The sequence below is a fragment of the Peromyscus californicus genome, unplaced genomic scaffold (assembly GCF_007827085.1).
Source record: "Peromyscus californicus insignis strain IS unplaced genomic scaffold, ASM782708v3 Scaffold_4__1_contigs__length_199733344, whole genome shotgun sequence".
Lineage (NCBI taxonomy): Eukaryota > Metazoa > Chordata > Mammalia > Rodentia > Cricetidae > Peromyscus > Peromyscus californicus.
In genome coordinates this window covers 86,143,528-86,162,413 of record NW_026294562.1, presented here as the reverse complement: position 1 = coordinate 86,162,413, position 18,886 = coordinate 86,143,528, and the positions used below count along the sequence as shown (strand labels likewise).

The 18,886-nt window shown below is 48.9% G+C and overlaps 1 protein-coding gene and 1 long non-coding RNA gene across 2 annotated transcripts in view; one reads left to right on the top strand and one right to left on the bottom strand.

Annotated features, from left to right (window-relative positions):
* Positions 1–1,281: 1,281 nt before the first annotated feature.
* Positions 1,282–5,759, bottom strand: LOC128095212 (uncharacterized). The gene is made up of 3 exons (XR_008213185.1): positions 4,919–5,759; positions 4,458–4,596; positions 1,282–3,613 (listed from the first exon to the last, which is right to left on the bottom strand). It is a non-coding gene; the product is annotated as an uncharacterized LOC128095212 (long non-coding RNA).
* An 88-nt stretch (positions 5,760–5,847) lies between these two features.
* Xylt1 (xylosyltransferase 1) overlaps positions 5,848–18,886 on the top strand; it is a 300,160-nt gene continuing 287,121 nt past the window's right edge. Inside the window, exon 1 of the mRNA XM_052714005.1 lies at positions 5,848–6,419. Coding sequence (XP_052569965.1) covers positions 6,069–6,419 — 351 coding nt within the window. The 5' untranslated portion in view covers positions 5,848–6,068. The remainder of the gene's footprint in view (positions 6,420–18,886) is intronic.

Below are 18,886 nucleotides of genomic sequence, written 5' to 3'. Positions count from 1 at the left end.
TCTATGTTGCCTCATTCATGGTTGAGTTTCCATGGACTCCCTACCCCGAGTGTCAAGGGTGTTCTCAATCAGTATTGGAAGAATATAATGTGTTGAAGTGTGTAACAGAAATATTAGCCACTAGTAAATGCTAAGTAACTACGCTCTCTCCTTACCACCTATCATCATTCTTGGCCTTGATGGTTGTATTGGGGGTGGGCTTGCAGAGGAACAAAACAGGTAGGGCGAGCATATGCTGCAAAGGGGATTTATTAGAGCGGGTTACACCACAGGGCCAGGGTAGTCCAATGACATCCCAGTGCTGAACACTCTTGTAGTTGCTCAGTACATGAGGCTGGATGTCTCAGCAGTCCCAAGCTGGCACTGAAGGCCTAGCGGATTCCTGGAGACCTGTTGATTTTCAGTGCATCTTAGAAGGCCAAGATGCTGGATTCTGACCTCGGGGATAGATACCGGCAGCAGCAGCAAAGGGATGGATGTACTCACCGGCACCCCTGGAGTCCCAGGAACCGAATTTGGCACCAGTACATTTGTTTGAAAGGAAAGCATCCCCGTGAGTCTAGTTTGAGACGTGGGGGCTGGAACAGTTTGTTCCCCTTGTCACCCATCGGAGTGTCGCCAGATTGTAGTTGAGGCTGTGATACTTCACAGCGTCAAGTACTGCTTTCAAACAAGCAGAGAATCTCTCAATCAAAAATAGTGTTTCTCACTGTCCTTACCCGATGCCTCTTCCTTCCCCTGTCTTCCCCTTTAGCTTCCTGTAACCATTGAGGCTTGCAAACACCTGAGACTTCCTTTTGAACTCCTCCATCTAGCACCCCGGTTTCTGGCTATCTCCAGATCTTGCCTGCAGGAAACTGACCACAGGAAAGTTATTTGCTAACTAGAGCGCCCTCTGCTGATGAAAGAGTCCCTGGAAACACATCTATGGGTCAGCTGTTGGTCTGTCAGCATGTGGGGGCTGGCAGAGGCCACTTCCTTCCCTTGGACGGGATAGGGTGAAGGGCAGAGCCCACGCTCAGTAGGGTCTTCTCTGACACTGCTGCCCAGGAACCTCCCCCCGTCCCGGGCTTGTGAGCATCTGCTGGAGACACTCAGAGATTCTGGGCGTGGAGGTGTTCCGTGCAGGAGTCTTACACCATCGAACAGATGCAGGTGAGCCACCTGCTTTCCAATGTCTGTGCTGATGCAGAAGTGAAACTCAGAAGGAGTTTAAAAAATTCTTTTGAAGAGCAAAGTTGGGTCAATTGGTAGCATTTGGGTAAAAAAACGACTATAAAAACAAGAAACAGACATGTGATTGAGATTAAAACGGAAACCATATACCTCGCTAAATTTGAATGTTAGTCTGAAGTTTATTTAAATTCAGAAGGAGGTGGGCGAAGCCCCAGCTCACCAGAACTCTACAGCAGGAACATTTGGAAAGGACAGGAAATTTCTTTACTTGGTGATCAGGTTGTGATCCAGCTGAGAGTCTTTCCACCCTCCACTGGCTAATGCTTCCATTTCACATGAAATAGGTGACACACTGTTACAAACAATGTCACCATTTTCATGTCTCCTGCAAGACACCAGTCTTCTTTTACCTGCTTCGTTGTGGAAGAATGCCCCTGGTTCATTGTACCTGCCCCAACCCTGTGATAGACAGTTGTTCACTCCACAAACAGATTTCACCCAAAGCCTTGCATTGTACCAAGTGGCAGAGAGAGCAGAGGTAAAGGAATGATGCAAGAATCTACCCTCAGAGAAACTGGAGCATCAAAGTTCTGGTGTTACATAGCCTATTCCAGGCAGCCTTCCATAACTAAACTTTCTCCTCTCTAATGCTTCTGGCCATTTAATATCAATACATAGGGGCTCGCCGTGTACTCCAGGCTGGCCTCAACTGGTAATTCTCTTGCCTCCATTTTCCAAGAGAGAGAGAGAGAGAGAGAGAGAGAGAGAGAGAGAGAGAGAGAGAGCCAATAAGGTTGGTTTTCTATGTCAGTCTGAATGAAAAAGTTATTTGTGTTAGTTATCTCATTTAATCCTTATGAGAAAGTGTCAATAAAGGTCCTGTTGTGTTAAGCCCAATCTTATGGGGGAGGAAACTGAGGCATAGAAATTAACAATGGATACTTAGCGGCTCAGTTAGAATTCAGCAGAGGGACCAGGGAGATAGGTCAGTCAGTAAAGGAGCTCGCTCCCCAGAATCCACATTAAAAAGTTGGCTGTGAGAGCAACTGTTTTTTTCCGTCCAAGCTCTGGGGAGCTGGAGGCAGTTGACTCCAGGCAGCTTAGCCTTTTTTTTTTTTTTTTTAATTTCCAGGTCACAAAACAAAGAAAAGTAAACAACAACTAAATAAACCAAAAGCCCACCCCCGAGGTTGCCTTCTGGCCTTCACATGCACAAACACACAGGTACATACGCAGGCGCACTCGTTAAACCTGGGCGGTCTAGTGCTCACCCATCTCATCACCCATCTCATTTGACCCTGTGTCCTGTTGGACAGTTTCTTGAGGGCGAAGACTGTCCTAAGCATTTCCTTTACAATCGCTAGCTTAGGACCCGGCACATGCAATAACTCAAAATGCTCACTGACTAATTCAGCTTTTCATCCTGAAAAGTGATGGAGAAACAAGATTTGGCATTATGGGTGGTGGTGGGAATCCCACAAATCAGGTGAAACTTCTCTAGAGCTCTGGCTCCTGGGAGCCATAGTATGAGAGCTTAGGAACCATATTTAAAAAGAAAGGTTCCTTGGGGAACCTTCATCATCCCCAGATTTCGCTTGCCCAGCAGGATGCCTGCATGGAATAGGGTCTCATGTATCTCTGTGGAATGAAAAACAGCTTTGAAAACCCTGAGGACTCTGGATACAGTGGCTGGAGTCACTGCTGAGTCTCAAGTAGAACCTTGGCCTCTGTCCTATCAATCAGGGCCACCCGTCTCTTTATGAGTAACTGAAAAATGAAAATAAGTCTTCTCTCTCTCTCTCTCAGTTTAAAGAAGCCACTTCTGTTTGGTGAGATTCAGCAAACTTAGGGTACCCACCTTCTGGATCTCCCAGCTGACTGTGTCTGCCATTGTGAGATGGACATTTTAGACACCTCAATTCACTGCAGTTCCCAGCTAATCTTTCTTCTGTTCCATCTCTACTTCCCCATTCACTCTAAAATCTTTGAAGGGCTAGTTATCCTGGAGCCAGAAGAAGATAATCCCAGACGTCACCTCAGGTAAATAAATTTTCATCCGGAAACCCATCAAATGAGTTGTTTATGGCGTCTCCAACCTACCTGCCCAGGGCAACCAAACCTCTTTCTTGAGTGGCTTTTTATGAGTCAAGATAAACAACTGTGTTTCTCCAGGGATTTAGGCCCAGGATCTTTAACCTCAGTGCTGAAGCATCAGGGCCCTGAGGGAGCTGAATCAGAGCCTGGGCTCTGGAGGACTCCAGTTAATTGTATCATGTGGAGGAAGCATAAGTCATTGCTGCTTTACAGGCAAAATGCAGTAGTGGTCTTGAAACAAGGGTGGACTGGGGACTGGAATACTCCCCACAGCCAGCCAGTGCAGGACTGGGAAGCTGTGTTTACGCCTCCTCTAACTTCTCACGTCGTAGCAGCTGAAGTCCTGGGAGGGAAGATGATTTGACCATGATGGAAGAGACTCAGTGGAGACTGCACTGATAGGTGAGGCAGGCCACTCTTCTACACCTACTTGCACCCATCCACCTGAAGCTATGGAGCAGTTGAGTGCTTACAGAGATGCTAGCATTACCCCAGGGCCAGAGGTGAATCATGGGACCCTGGTTACATTCATTTCCATGGTCTGACTTCCTGGGTTCTGTGACTAGTTTAGGGGTAGCTTTGGACCTATAGATGACTCCATGAGAAAAATCCTCTCTGTAGCTTCAAAGAGAATCCTGGACTAGAAATGAACCAAAGTTACAACTAGTCTCAGCCACAGAAGCCAGGCCTCTTGTGATGGTCCAATGGGAAACAGACCCCGTGTAAAATAGAGAGGAGAACAGGAAAGAAAATTCTGCAGTAGTAGTTCTGGGTTGCTGGATCAAGCTATGCCTGGAGTCAGTCCTCTGAAATATCTAGTTATATGATCCAGTAAGGTTTATTTTTAGATGGTTAAACCAGGTGTTTTATTTCATGAACTATCAATATTCCCAACGGCTAAGCAGAGAAGAGGAGACTGGTGAGCCAGGGAGCTACTCTCCTACACAGTCTCACTCTTGGTGAGGTGGGAATGCCTCTGTGCCTGGCTGCAGAGCTGGAGGACTCTGGACTGGACTTCAGGCCACCAGGGCAGCAGGTTGGCCTAGGACACAAGCTATTCCAGAAGTACTCTCATGAGCCCATGGCCCCTTTCTAAGTCTCTGTAGTGATGCTGACCACATTTCCTTTTGAGATTCCATACTGACTGGCCCTCAAGCTTACTGGAGGTAAGAGTCATCCTTACTCACCTTGGGATTCTTGTACCTGGCTCCACATCTGACACAGGTTGGTGCTCTGGTATGCTGATACGGTGGATGGAAGGGTCCATTTCTTGCTGCTGTCAGCCTCAGTCTCTGATAGATTCTGTACATATCCACTCTCTTCCCTCTAAAAACCAGGATGATGTTCAAAAAGGCAGGAAACAAAGTCAGAATTCACTGTAAATTCCCAACTCACTGACAGACACATCAGCACCCTCCCACCTGCACCATGTGCAGACTTTCATAGCTGCTACTCATCAAAAGGAAAAGGCAATAAGACTGAGGCAGAGAGGGCTGGGTGAAACTTGAGTTCAGAGAGATTATTCCTTCCAAACTCTCATTGATAGAGGACAGAGCACAGGCCAAGGTCAAGGGGGCAGTCCTGGTGGCTCAAGGTCACCAACCAGGACAGGAAAGTGCTTCTCCTTACACAGCAAGGCTGGACTCACCCAGCTCTGAACCGAGTGCACACAGCCAGTCAGGATGGATGGATGGAAAGAAGAGCAAGAAGGAAGACTCTGTGGTTGGCCAGGCGCCTTCAGCTTACGGCCTGGAGGGCTGGGAAACTCCTTTAGCCGCCAAAGCATCCACTTGCCAACTGGATTTGGTGGATGTTGGATTGTGAGTCCTTGGGGACTGGAGAAGTGAGTCAACCAGCCCTGCATCTTTGGTTGGCCCTGGGGTGGGGGGTGACTCAGAAGTCACAGTGCTTGTGCTGATTAACCTCGGAGAGTCATTGAGAACCTCCTCCCCATCGCTTCACTCGGTGATCCAGGAATCCCGGGCTGCAAGAGCCCGGACCTGTGACACTCCCACGTTTCCTCCATCTCCACCTGCTAAGGTTTTCTCAGCGTAACCGAAGATCCCGGGACGGAAAACTCCGCGCCTCCTGCAACTCCGCCTCTAGCTTTCTGGCCACATGGAACCCAGGGTCTCAGGACCCCTCTCTCCCTTTTCCTGACCTCCGCAAGCCGAGCTGCTCCGTTGACTCCTCTGTCCCCCACTTTCCCCCTTCTCTACCCCGAGTACTGGTCTTTTCGCACCACCACCTTGTTCCCACGCCTGTTTTGGGGATGTCTGTCTGCTCCCCTCGCCCCCACCCCCTCCCTCACCTTCTCCTCCCTACACTGCCCTCGGCTCCTCCTCCAGGCCCCGCCCTCTGCTCAAGGCCCGGGTCCCTGATGGCCCCTTCCCCAGGCCTGGTCCCCTAAACGCCCGCCCCAGAACCCTGGGGCTGGGGTGGGGACCCTGGCCCAAGAGAAGAAGAATCGTACAGGGCTAGCTCCCTCCTCTCACCGTGTCCCCGCGCGCGCGCGCCGCGCCCCCTCCGCGGCCTCCCCGCGCCCGCCTCCCGCCTTCCCCTCCTCCTGGTGACGTCCGGGTCCCTGCCCGTCTGAAAACTCCGCGCCGCGGCGGTGGAGGCGGCGGCGGCGGCGGCGGCAGAGGAGGAAAGGGAGGAGGAGGAGGTGGAGGAGAGGAGCAGGAGGAGGAGCAGCGGCGAGCTCGGGCGACGGCGGCGGGGCCCGAGCGCGGAGCCCCCGGGATAGAGCGCGCACCGGGGTGTCCCGGCACCCCGCTCGCCCCGGGCCGCCGCGGAAGATGGTGGCGGCGCCGTGCGCCCGGAGGCTGGCGCGGCGCTCGCACTCGGCGCTGCTGGCGGCGCTCATGGTGCTGCTGCTGCAGACGCTGGTGGTGTGGAATTTCAGCAGCCTGGACTCCGGGGCTGGCGAGCGGCGGCGCGCGGGGGCAGCGGCGGGAGCAGCCGAGCAGCAGCAGCAGCAGCAGCCCGCGGCCCCTCGCCGGGAGCGCAGGGACCTGGCTGCCCATCCGCCCGCAGCCCGCGGAGGACCCGGAGGCCGAGCCGGCGGAGGAGGAGCACGGGGAGGCGGCCCCGGAGGAGCCCGCGCGCAGCAGCTTGGCAGCCGCGGGGCACTGGCCGCCCGAGCGAGGGTAAGGTGCCCTTTCAGAAGGGGATCGGGATCCGCGCGGACAGAGAGAGACAGATAGGCGACCCTACCCACGCCGCCACCAGCCCTGGCCACTCTAGTCGGGGTATCCGGAGGGACTCTGCGCCCTGGTTGCCCTGGCTGCCCTGGCTGCCCTGGCTGCCCTGGGCAGCTGCAGGGTCGTGCACTGAGCTGCTATGCTCTGTGCGGGAGTCTGAGGACCGCCCCCTTGGGGTCTGGAAAGTGAGCTCCAGGGGAGACGCGCTTTCAAGGGGGTCCTGTTCCCTGTCACTCTTGCTGGGTGCCCTAGTTGCTCTCTAGGTGGGGGCGTTGAAGCCTCACTCCCACCCGAGTGCGTGCATCGGATCGTGACCGGATCCTCAGCCGCTGCTTAGGGGAGGTTCTCCACGCAGCCTCTCTGGTCTGAGCTGTTTGCTGTGGGCTGAGAAGGGACCTGGAATGAGTGTCTCAAGTCCTCCACCACGTCCCTGGTACCCAAATCCACACTGGGTCATGAGTGCCTGATCTGACTTTGAGTTCTGTTTTCCCCTTTGGGTGTCTGCTGCTTCTGTCTCCACCTTCCTCAGTCCCTAACCTTGCCATCTCCTGCCCTCCCTGACTTCACCTCCTCCGGGATCCGCAGCTTCAGGGTACTGCCTCTTGGTCCCAGCTGTCTGTCTCTGACTTTACATAGGTGGCCCGTTGCACTTACTGTCTGTCTGGGTGCACTATCACCACACCTCCCGGTATGCTTGGATGCGGACAGCCAGGGCTCCGAATCTGTCTCCCACAGTTCTAGGGCCACCTGGCTGCCTAGGTGGGGCCGCAGCTTGTCTTCCTCCCCTGTCCCCAACTTCTTTGGAGGCATCTGTTTCACCTTTTTCTGAGCTAGGAAGGCAGGGAAACTGAGTCCTTAACTATGGGACAGGGTCTCTGCTCTGCGTGGGAATGAGTGTCTGCCTGTCTGAGGGCTGGCGTGAGATGCCATGTGACTGTCTGTCCATCATCCCTGCAGAGAATTGCCTAGCATCTGAAGGGCAGTAGCCACCAGGGGAGTGTTTCTAGGATCTGTAGGAAGTGAACAGTCCTTGTTATTGCTTGTCACTCGGGCAGCCCTCGCTGAAGACTGCCTTGACACTGTATGTCAGGAGTGCTTTCTGATGTGCTTAAGTTCTTTGGGGTTGTCTTGACCCTTGTTGCCTGAGCGTAGCTCTTTGTGCCTGTGGACTGAAGCAGTCTCAGGACTTGATCTGACGGCATTTGGCTGCCGTATAGCTACCAGGGAGATGTCTAGCCCTCACCTGTGGTGCAGAGTGGAGAGTAAGGTTTGTGGGTGAGAACCTGAGCATTCTCAATGTCCCCAAGTCCTTCCTGTTTGTACCCGAGGGGACCCAGGCACTCACTGCCTTTGAACTCCCAGAGTTGATCATGTGTTCCTGCTGAAACACTATTCTTTCTGGAATTAGAGACCTCCTGGGAGGTGAGAGGATCTAAGAGCATGTACCGCTGGCCCTATGTGGAAGCAGGCAGGGTCGGGAGGGGGCCATGGGATTCAGTGTACCTTCTGCAAATGGGGTTCAGGAGGTACTCTCAGGGTACACAGACCACCTGTTGAGATCATCGAGAGGGGAAGAAAAGAAACCAACTGCTGGTTTCTTCATCACTCTCCGATGTTCTAAAACGATCCGCAACCCCTCCGTGTGTGTTCAGCTAGGCGTATTATTCCCTCTTGTCCTAGCCCAGTCAATCAGGTCTGGAATTGGAAAGGTGGGTGTCAGGGTGCCACATCCCCTTTTAGCCATGGTTTTGGATTCCCAGTCCTAGCAACAGAGTTACTGGGCTTGTCTGCAGTCTTGCTTTCATCTGTAGGTTTGCGTCCGTCTTCCCACCTGTGTCCCCCAGTGTTTCCATTTCTTTGCCTTCCCATGTAGACATGTACGCATTCTGTTCCTTTTTTCTTTTACTTTTCCATTCCTAGTAGTTGTCAACCGTTCAGTCTTGTTGCTGCTACTGTACTGGAGTTTTCTGTCGTATACGTGTCTCTCCCGTCGCTTCTCCCTTTCTCAAATTCATCCCCCAGAGGCTGCATTGTGCGTAGGATGGCTAGAACTAGGGGGTCTATCCTCCTCAAGCTGTGCCCACCCCCACCCCTGCCCTTTTGTGGAGCTCAAGGAGACCAGAAGGGGGCAGGCTGTTCCCAAAGTCCACCAGAGCTGGAGCTTGGGATGCAGTCAGAGAGAGCCACAGACTGCTAACAACCACGGAGGCCCCTTGCAACATGCCGTATATTTCTGGACCCTGCCTGGAACTGCCTGCCTGCATGATGTTGCAGAGGGAATCACAGAGCATGCAGGAGTGAGACACACACTTGTACATGCATATTCGTGCCCGAGCCAGCAACACACACACACACACACACACACACCCTGTGATTTTTCCAGATGGCTTCTGCAAATACCATGGAAGCATATGCTTGGACAATGATGCTCATCCCTGTGCCCGCTTTGTGGTAGACTGAAATAGGGTAGGGTGGACAGTCACAGCCTGGGTGGGTGAGTGGGTGGCAAAAGGTGTCAAGTAGCTGTTATGGCTAAAGTATTCCCTAATCCAGAGCTGTCTGGTTTTCCCCTGGCTGCTTTTCCCCTCCCAGCTTCTGAACTATGAGCCTTTTCTGTTTGGAGAGCAGTGTCTGGGTACAAAGCTTGCACCTGTGGCTGGGCATTGGGGTCACTTAAGAAGGGAGGAAGGAGTTCCTAGGTGTGTATGCAGGCCGGGTCAGAGGGTGTGTGCTCTCTGGTGAGGATGGTGGTGAGTTGGGCATTCCTGCAAGGTTTGCTAGCAACCCCTTTTCCACTCAGCCTCTCTGAACTCGTACATTAGCTTGATTCGGATTACAGCTGGGTTCTGTAGCGGGGAGTTTTCTCTGGATCTCAGTAAGACATGGACTTTACTGTAGTCTCGGAATATAAAACAGAGAGCACTGAGCTGTAGATGAGGTAAAGTAGGAGGGATGAGGGGACTGTCAAAAAGATCAACCAGCAGAAGGTATTGAACAGATTTGGGAGGAAAGGGAAGCTGTGCCTGCTAATGTCACACCTTTCTTTTCCCACCTGGCCAGTCTCATAGTCCCAGTGTTTACCGCTGGGGCACTGAGATACACTGTTACTTAGTAAGTTGCCTTTAAGAAATCTAACTTTGTATTGTCCTTGCCTGCTACACATTTACAGCAGAATGGGGTTTTTGTACAATCTGACCCCTTTGAAAGGCTGAGTTTTCAGCAGCGATTCCTCATTCTTCACATTACTCAGATAACTCCGGACTCTTTCAGACGTTAGCAGTGACTTTGGAAGATGGTTCCAGCGGCGTTGGAGGCAAAGCTTCCCTCTCTATCCAAATGTTTGCAGAGGAGAGAACAGAGAGTGTTTGATGCTTGACTTGTTTCCTCTTCCAGTGCAATATTTTGTCTGAACAAAGCATTACACTTTGTATACAGAAGTGTGCATCCTTGAACAATACTTACCTTGCTGCAGCTATAGCCAACTGCTTAACCACACACTGGAAATGCTAAAGAAATTAGATAAATAAAAGTAGAAGTAGTGATATAATTTAATAATAATATAATAAATACAGGCTGTATATCCATTATCTGAAATACTTTGTAAGGAGCGTTTCAAAATTTGGATTTTTAAGATACTTTGAAATATTAGCACATAAATAACAAGGTATGGTGAAGGGTGGGACCCAAGATTAAACACACAAAAAAGTAAACAAAATTATTTTTTCTTTCTCCTCTCTTCTTCTTTCTTTCTTCTCCTCCCCCTGCTTCTCTTCCTCCTCCTGCTTCTCCTCCTCCTCCTCTTTCTTCTCTACCTTCTCCTCCTCCTTCTTGTCTCGCTGTGTAACCTAGGCTGGTGTCAAAATCATGGCCCTCCTGGGATTACAGCTATGTGCAAGCATGCATGGCTTGAACAATTCATTTGTATGCTATGTATACCTTATAGACATGGCCTAAAGGTAATTTTGCACATTATTTGTGCCTGCATTTTAACTGTGACCTGTCATACGAAGCAGGTTTAGCATTTTCCACTCATGATGTCATGGGTATGCTCTGGAAATTTGGGTTTCAGAGCATTTAAGAAGTGGGATGTTTCGTGGGTATATATGCTTGTACATAGCCACCTTCCTTCCATCTTACACACTTCAAGCATTCTCTCTAGTCTGTCACTTTATTTTTTTTTAAACCTTTAGATGGTAGGGTGGTAAAACGCTTGCTAATTTTCAAACTGGAAGCCAATTGAGGTTTAAAATTCTTATTTTCTGGGAATTGTTGAACTTTGATCCATGTTCTTAACAGGAAAAAAAATAATGTCTTGAGTTAGCATAGAAAGTTGATATCAGTGTGTGTGTATGTGTGTGTGTGTGTGTGTGTGTGTGTGTGTGTGTGTGTGTGTGTGATTTAGAATTTGAAATATCTTGTGCCTTGCGCCTACCTCTGTAGTAAGACTCTACCTGTCCACTCTGAACTGCCCACAACGAGACAGGTTGTAAATCTATGTGCAAAGAATCCAAAAGAATCCAAGATGCCCCCACCAGTACACCACCTATGCAGGGTGGGGCTCCTCCAGCCCTCAGATTGTCCTTTACAATCTCCCCCTTTTCATTCCCTCCTCCCCCATCTCTGTGTCATTGTGTGTGTGTGTGTGTGTGTGTGTGTGTGTGTGTGTGTGTACATGTTCATGTATGCAAACATGTTCATGTGGGTGTGTAGACATGTGCGTCTGGGTACATGTGTATGTATTTGTGCATGTGTGTAGAGGCCAAAGATCAGTGTTGGGAAGCCTCCTCCATCGTTGCCAAGCTTAATTTTTGAAACAAGTTCTCTCACTGAACCTGAAGCTTGCTGATTCCACTGGGCTGGCTCACCAATGGGCTCCATGGATCTGTCTCTCACCAGCTCCTCAGTACCGGCATTGTAGATGTGTTCCACCATGCCTGGAACATGTGACAGGCCCAACACAAACGTGAGTCAACAGGACACTTTCTGATGTGCAGAGGGTCAGAGCCCAACTGTGCACTGTCTCGTCTCCATGGTCTGGGCAGGTCTCTCTCAGCTTCTCTGTAACTTGGAGCCACCTCTGCGGGATGAAGAGGGAGAGAGGTACCGGTTCATGAGAACTGATTGCTCTGGGCTCAGACTGACACTCCAGAGCCAGCTGGCCTCTCAGAAGGAAATCCAAGAGGGTTTGGAGTAAGCATTTGCTTTTCCAAAGTTACTTAGTTTCCCCCACACAATAGAGTATGAGGAAACTCTGCAGTAGAATGCCTCAGGTCCTTTGGCGTGGGCCAGCCTTGGCACAGGACAGAATAAGGTAGAGAGAAGAGTAGCATTTCTTGAACACTGGCTGTATGCCAGACATTATCTTGGTGTTTTACATCTATTAAATTTATTCCCATCAAATCCGAGCCCAGTGTGCGTGTGTGTGTGTGTGTGTGTGTGTGTGTGTGTGTGTGTGTGTGTGTCTGTATGTCTGCATGCATGTATGTCTGTATGTCCCCATGTCTCTGCCTCTCTCTGTATCAGTCTATCCCTCCCTCTGCTATCCACTCATCATCTACACCTCCACTCCAGGAAGCAAGATGTTCTGTCACTCACCTCATACAAAGTTGAAACTGGGGGTACTGAGCTAGGAATTGTTGGTCTTACGATTGATTACCAGTTATAGTGCAGGTAAAAAAAAAAGGGCTCTGCAGACACCATCTCACTTGCTGTGCTCATACAGATGAAGAAACTAGGGAGCAATCCCAGGCTGCTTTTGGCCTCAAGCTGCTGGGAGTTCTGAGCTCCCTGTCTGTGCAGCTTTGCAAAACCCACTTATGCAGCCATATGCTTCTTGAAAGTCCTTGTTCCACTTTAACAGATTCCTAAAAATGTGCAGACTCTTGAGAAGAACCAGATCCCTAAGAATGATGTGAATAGCACAGTTGTAAGCGGCAGAGCTGAGATTGGAACCCAGGCAGTCCACACTCTAAATAGTCTATTCCACGTTCTTTATGTCATCCTCTGACTTTAGACCCCAGAACTCCACTGATTCCAACAAGATTCCAAACCCCAAAGGCAAGATTTTGTTTGTTTTAGTGTTTTAAACTTTAGCTGCATATATTGAAGGAGCCCAATGGGTGCTTTTACACACACACACACACACACACACACACACACACACACACACACAAAGTTTTCTGTAATCACACATATGAACATATATATCCCTTATACCATGTGGCACACTTTGTTTGGATGCAAAGAACACCAAAAACTACTCTTTTTAACGAAATTCTTGAGTTTAATAAGATATTAAGTTTGTTACATTATGAGGCATGGTCCTCCAAGGCCCCTTCTGGGTATGTGGATTTGTTCATCCTGGTCTCTGCTATGTTGTTTCCTTTGTTGTGCTTTCTATTTGAAGACAAGAGTTTATAGCTCCAGAAAAGGAAGAGAGAAGTATGACCTCTAGGGAAACACTACCGAGTAACTGGCTATGACCTGCTGAGTCTTGCTCTGGGAAGGGGTTCTGGATTCAGGGAAGAGGGACAGGGCAGTGTTGTGTAGATTTCTAAGAAAGAATCTTCACTGCTGTTCCTGCCACTCTACTTTTCAGTTAAACCACCCAGTGGTTATCTCCGGAGAAGCCCAGGGCCCGGGCCATTGCAGCAAGAGTTATCTCTGTAAACATGCAGTCCATGTGGGTACTTCCTTCCTCTTGCAACAGACACTTCTTGTTTGCCTGTGGAAACTTCCCAGGCTCTACCCCATGAGCCCTGTGGCTAGCCCATCCTTCCACCACTGTGGAAACTTCCCAGGCTCTACCCCGGGAGCCCCGTGGCTAGCCCATCCTTCCACCATCAGCCACCAGAATTACAAGAAGGTGGTAGGAGGTAGGTGGGTATCACCATAACCTGGAGTAGGGAGACTGGTACCAATCAGTATCAGAGTCAGAAGCCCAGGTCCCTGAGCAGATGGGGAAAGCTGGGAACTCATTCCCAATTAATTCTTTTGAGGGTGTCTCCCCATCCACCCAGGCCTCTTGAAGGCAATGAAGTGGATTAGTTCCTGCTGAGATCTGACTTGCCCCAGTCAGGTGACCCTGGCTTATCTGGGCATCTAATCCAGGCTATTGGGTCAGGAGCTGCTAATGAGGCAGTGTGCTAAGACATATCTGTGTCTGCTTGGGGATCTTTCCTGTGATCCTGTACGATAAGGCCAAAGTTGATGTAACGGTACCCTACCCCAGACATGCTCACATGGCAACTGTGATAATGATGGAGGAGATAATGACAATAAGGAGGATAACTTGTGTTCTCACTATTTATGTTGTACCAGACACCGAGGATTGACTAGACAGTTCTACTACTGAATCCTTTACAACAGCTTATAAGTGAAGGCTGGTATCTCATCTGTTTTTACTGGTTAGAAATAATAAGTTTGTGCAATGAATTGATGAAAGTTAAATCCATGAGAAGAGTCTAAACTAGTAGTTGAAGGGTGGTGACTACAGAGACTGTGTTTGAGTCTCTGTCTAGTTCACTGTTGACAAATCTTTTTTTTTTTTAGCCCCACTTTCCCCCATCTATTCATGCATACTTACATATATCTAGTCACCTATCCATTCACCCCTTCATCAACCATCCATCCATCTGATCATTTATGTATTCATGAATATATCAATGCATCCATCCATCCAGAGCTCCAAGCCCTCCTGGAGGATGAGTGTAGCAGGCAAGGGTTAAAGTCACAATCATAAGCAGCCTACCAGCAGAAAATTCTTCTCTGCTGGGCTGGATGAGAGATGACCTCTTGCATACAAGAGAGAGGTATTCTCTGGGAAAATGGGAGTAAGAATTAGTGTCACCAAGGCCCCCAGAAGCTTTGAAGTCTCAGAATCTTTGCCATTTCAGAATCTCCAGACCTGAGTACTGATCTGTTCCACTTATGAGGTATAAGCTCCCCCTATTGTAGCTGAAAGACTGAGCATACAGTTTAGGAAGTACGGCCAGCCAGATGCAGCCTGAGAGGCAGATTTTGTGCCATTTATGATAGTGGCCAGACTCTGACATTGTCTTTAGGTATTTGGGGCTCAGTTTCCTTGTCTGAAACTCCATGGCTTTGATACAACCTTATGGGCCTTGGTAATGAGAGGTAACCCTGGCCCATCATCAGTATCTGTTTTTCCTTGATCCATGCATTAATCTGTGCACCACCCACCCATCCATCCATCCATCCATCCATCCATCCATCCATCCATCCATCCATCATCTACTCATGCATCCATCCTCACACATGTATGGGCATATATATATATATGTATATATATTTTCTGTTCATACATCATCAATTCATCTATACATATATGAATGGTCCATCCATCTACCCTTCTGTCTGTCTTTCCATCCATCTATTCATGGAATTGCAAATCTCTGCCTATATAGCAAGTGCCATAAGTAATTCTTTTAAAAGTTACAAGGGCATACTCTGGTTTCTCTTCAGATCGTATAAATCTTTCGCCTTTTACTAAAAGTTACAAGGGATGACAGTCTTGTGGCACATTTTGTTTGTTATGAATGACCAAGCTGGAAATGGTCATACTCTGAACCCTTCAATTCTTAGAGCCCTCTCCAAAGATCCTTTTAAAAATCTCTTTTACTGAGCAATTCCTCTGATCTGTTGCATTTGCAACCTGTTTGCAAGACATTTGTGACCATTGTGGACGTCTGAGAGCGGCTCCCTGTCAGTCACCACCTCAACTGTTTTCGCCTACCGTTGGCGTGATAGGGATAGTGGAGCCTCAGAGTATGTACATTCTCTCAAACCCCAGACCACTCAGAAAACAAACCTCACTGATGAAAATAGAATCCTGCATTCTCCAGTTTGGTGAGCTCTCCCCTTTGTGAGCAGCAGGATATCTAGAATCATCTACTCCCACCCACTTACATGCTCCACATGCCCTTACACTGCAACAGTGGGCACTGGGAAGTTGGGAGTTGTTGAAGAAAACGCCAGGTGAACCAGTAGAACATTCTGGATCCCCTTGGCTCTATCAAAGATATCTGACTTTCACCTCTGTGAGTCTTTTTGGAGCTTCCTCTGATGATGCATATAAACCCAACTCTCTCTAATGGTCACAGAGATTAAACCTGATATATGGAGAAGCAAGTGTTGTGCCACTCAGAAAGGCACATAGAGACGGATGCTGGGGCTCCTGTCTCTGAGTGGGGGAGGGGGGAACTTTTTATTCCATCTCCTCCATGATGATTGATTGAGTGATTGAATGAATGAAGCTCACTAGAGGACCCACGCATTCCCAAGCCATCGACATTGATTCCTGTGCGTCAGGCCCTGTGTAAAATGTGGGAAGCATAGCCGAGTCCCTGCTTTCTGCTGGCTACGGTTGGGACACAGGAGTATTCACAAGCAGACTAATCACAATGACATCAAATTTAAGGCATCGAAGAGTGAAGGCAACCATGGAGGTGTCGGGAAAGTAAGACGCCCTGTGTGGAGGAGGGCTGAGGTTACGGTGGAGCAGTTTTGTTCTGCTCATTTTATTGTTGGTGTGTATTTCCCTTACTTCGGGGTGAGGGTGTATTTTGGAAGGATGTTTTTGGCTAGAGGAGTTCCAAACTGGCTGCAGGAATCCCAAGTAAGCTGCAGACACCGATGTCCATTCCCCAGTGATTTCAGGAGGGTTAAGAGGTCTGACACAGGAGTTTGGGGGCTGGGAATGGTGGGAATGGAGTTGAGTGTGTGCAATGCCCTGACTTCCATTCCTAGCACAGAAAAAAGGAAAAAAAAATTAAAGCTATTATAGCTGTCTACAACGGGCTGCATCTATTCATGTCTGCGTAAAAGTTTGCAGTTCTTGAATTTCGTTTAAGTTCACTTAACTGCTCTGTGTTCTTATTCTCTCTTTTTCCGTCTCTCCCCCCTTTCTCTATGTACGGCTTGATAAACGGTCACTAACTGAGTGCACCCAAGACACCCACATCCAGACCAAGAAACAGCACCTGTGACATGGCTGGCGCACCCATTCCCCACTTTGTGAGGGGGGCACATTTAAAAATGTTGCTAATGGCTTTGCCTTTCTTTAAATGTCAGCTTCAAGGCTCTGGTGGCTTTCCATGGGAATCACATGGCAAGTAAGTAGGAAGAAGTGATTTACCAGACTGTAAAGATCAGGGTGCCAACTCCAGTCCTAACTGGCTTCCAACTGGGTTTGGCGAATGACTTTTGTACATGTCCTATTAACCTGTTTGAAGATTGTTGGCTGTTCTGATGATGACTATACTGAGGTTGTGGGGATGGCTCTGTCTTTTTTTAATAAATATTTTTATTTTATAATTAATTTAATTTTACATATCAGCCATGGATTCCCCTGTCCTCCCTCCTCCCACCCCCCAGCCTTCCCCCACAATCCACCCCCCATTCCCACCTCCTCGAAGGCGAGTGTCTGTCACACAAGTACGAGGACCTGAATCTGATCCCCAGAACCCACCTTAAAAACAAAACAAATAAGCAAATAACAGGTGTGGTAGTGTGTGTGTGTGTGTGTGTGTGTGTGTGTGTGTGTGTGTGTGTGTTGTAATCTCCATTCTGGGGAGGCAGAGACAGTGGAATCCCTGAGATTAACTGGCCAGCCAGTCTAATAGGTGAGCTCAGGTCAGTGAGAGACTGTTTCAAAAGTCATGGTGCCTGGGGAACAACACCTGGAGTTGTCCTCTTACTTCACACACACACACACACACACACACACACACACACACACACACACACACACACAGAGACACCACCACCACCACCACTTACATGACATGCACACACACATAAAGGAATACATAGCTGTGCTGTTTTCTTTTGAAGTCCAAATGAGAAAGGTTTAAGGCAGACACTGGGAGGAACTGTACTCTGGCTGTTGGAAGGAAGTGTCCTAGGCCTTCTGAGATGGCTTTGGTGGCTGTGTTGCTTCTGCACAGACTCCTGTGGAAGACTCCCAGAAGTGTTCTCTGCGACTTAGTTCCCAGCCCTTCCGGTGGGTCTTTGGGATTTCTGCCTCCTGTTGAATCTGTGTACTCTGGTCCACTCTGTATTGAACATGAAATTAGCTGTGATGAATGGGTCCCCAGACAGACTGGTAAATGGCTGCATTAAGTTAACCCAGAACCAAGACTCTGCAATTCAGAACCAGGGTAATAGAACCACCACACAGATGTCAGCAGGGACTCTAAGTGACAATGAGGACACCTAATCATCTCCTGAAGAGGGAGGTGGGGAGCGAGGAGAGCCCAGAGCCCAAGGACAGCAAGATCACTTCACAAAGTCTCATGCTCAACCACACTGGCGTTCATAAATAAACAAAAGCTTGTTTAATCGAGAGCTCTGTGTACATTATTTAAGGATAGTATTAAAACCAGCTTAGATGGATCATGAAATATGGAGGTTACCTCATTAAGTGCCCTTTCTTTGGGGATGTAGAAGCCACTCTTTCTATTTTCGTTTTTACTGGTGAAATGGGGTTTTACTAATTAGAGATGTAAGGGAAATCTTTCTTTCTTTTTTTTTTTTTAACCTTTGCCAGACTTTCAGCTGTTTTCTGTTTGTTTGTTTTTTAATTTTTTCGTGGAGGACCAGGCTTTGCAGATGTTCGGTATGAAATAAAAGCCTATTCATTGCCTCTCATTCATGCTGTCTTTTATCTCTGGCTGGGAAGGGACAGCTGGTATCAAAGACACAGAGAACCCCTCTGGCTTGCAGGTGACTGGACTCCAGGTTTGGTGTGAGCTGCTCCCTCTCTCCTAGCATCTCATGTCTTCTCATGTGGAAGGCAACGAGAAGACAGTTTGAGGAGCGTAGGGACCGCTCAAGAAAGGGGTTTAGAGAACACTGAGTGGTTTGCAGGGGGGGCCTGACTTCTGTTACTAACTCTTTCAGGTCAGAAAGCTGGTGGCAGCTGGGGCTTTTGAAAGGTTCCTAACTGTCAGCCAGCTGTAAGGAAGCCTGCTCTTTGTTGGGGGTGATCAAGGGGGAGATAATGCTCAAGGAGAAGTGGACACAGGAAAATAGTGGGGAATCGAGAAACCAGAAGCAAACCTGTGTGTGAGAGAAACCCAGCACCCGATTGGCTTCCATCTCTCCTCCTCCTCCTCCTCCTCCTTCTTTCCAGTGAAGGAAGAAGGCCATTTTTAAACATCGAATTGGTAGCCCAAGTCACTGATTTCAAATCCAAATCTATTCTCGAGTGCTTGCCACTCTTGGACTCTGGCCTTTGTTTCAGGAAAGGTGACAGTTTGAAAGAGGAAGGTGTGACTTTCCTTTCTGCAGGGACTTCCAGTGTGCCCCTGGGGCCACCCTGCTTATCCGAGTCACTTGAAACCACTGTTGGACTTTCTGTGAGTCAACTTCCCTTTGCTGTGGTGAAACAC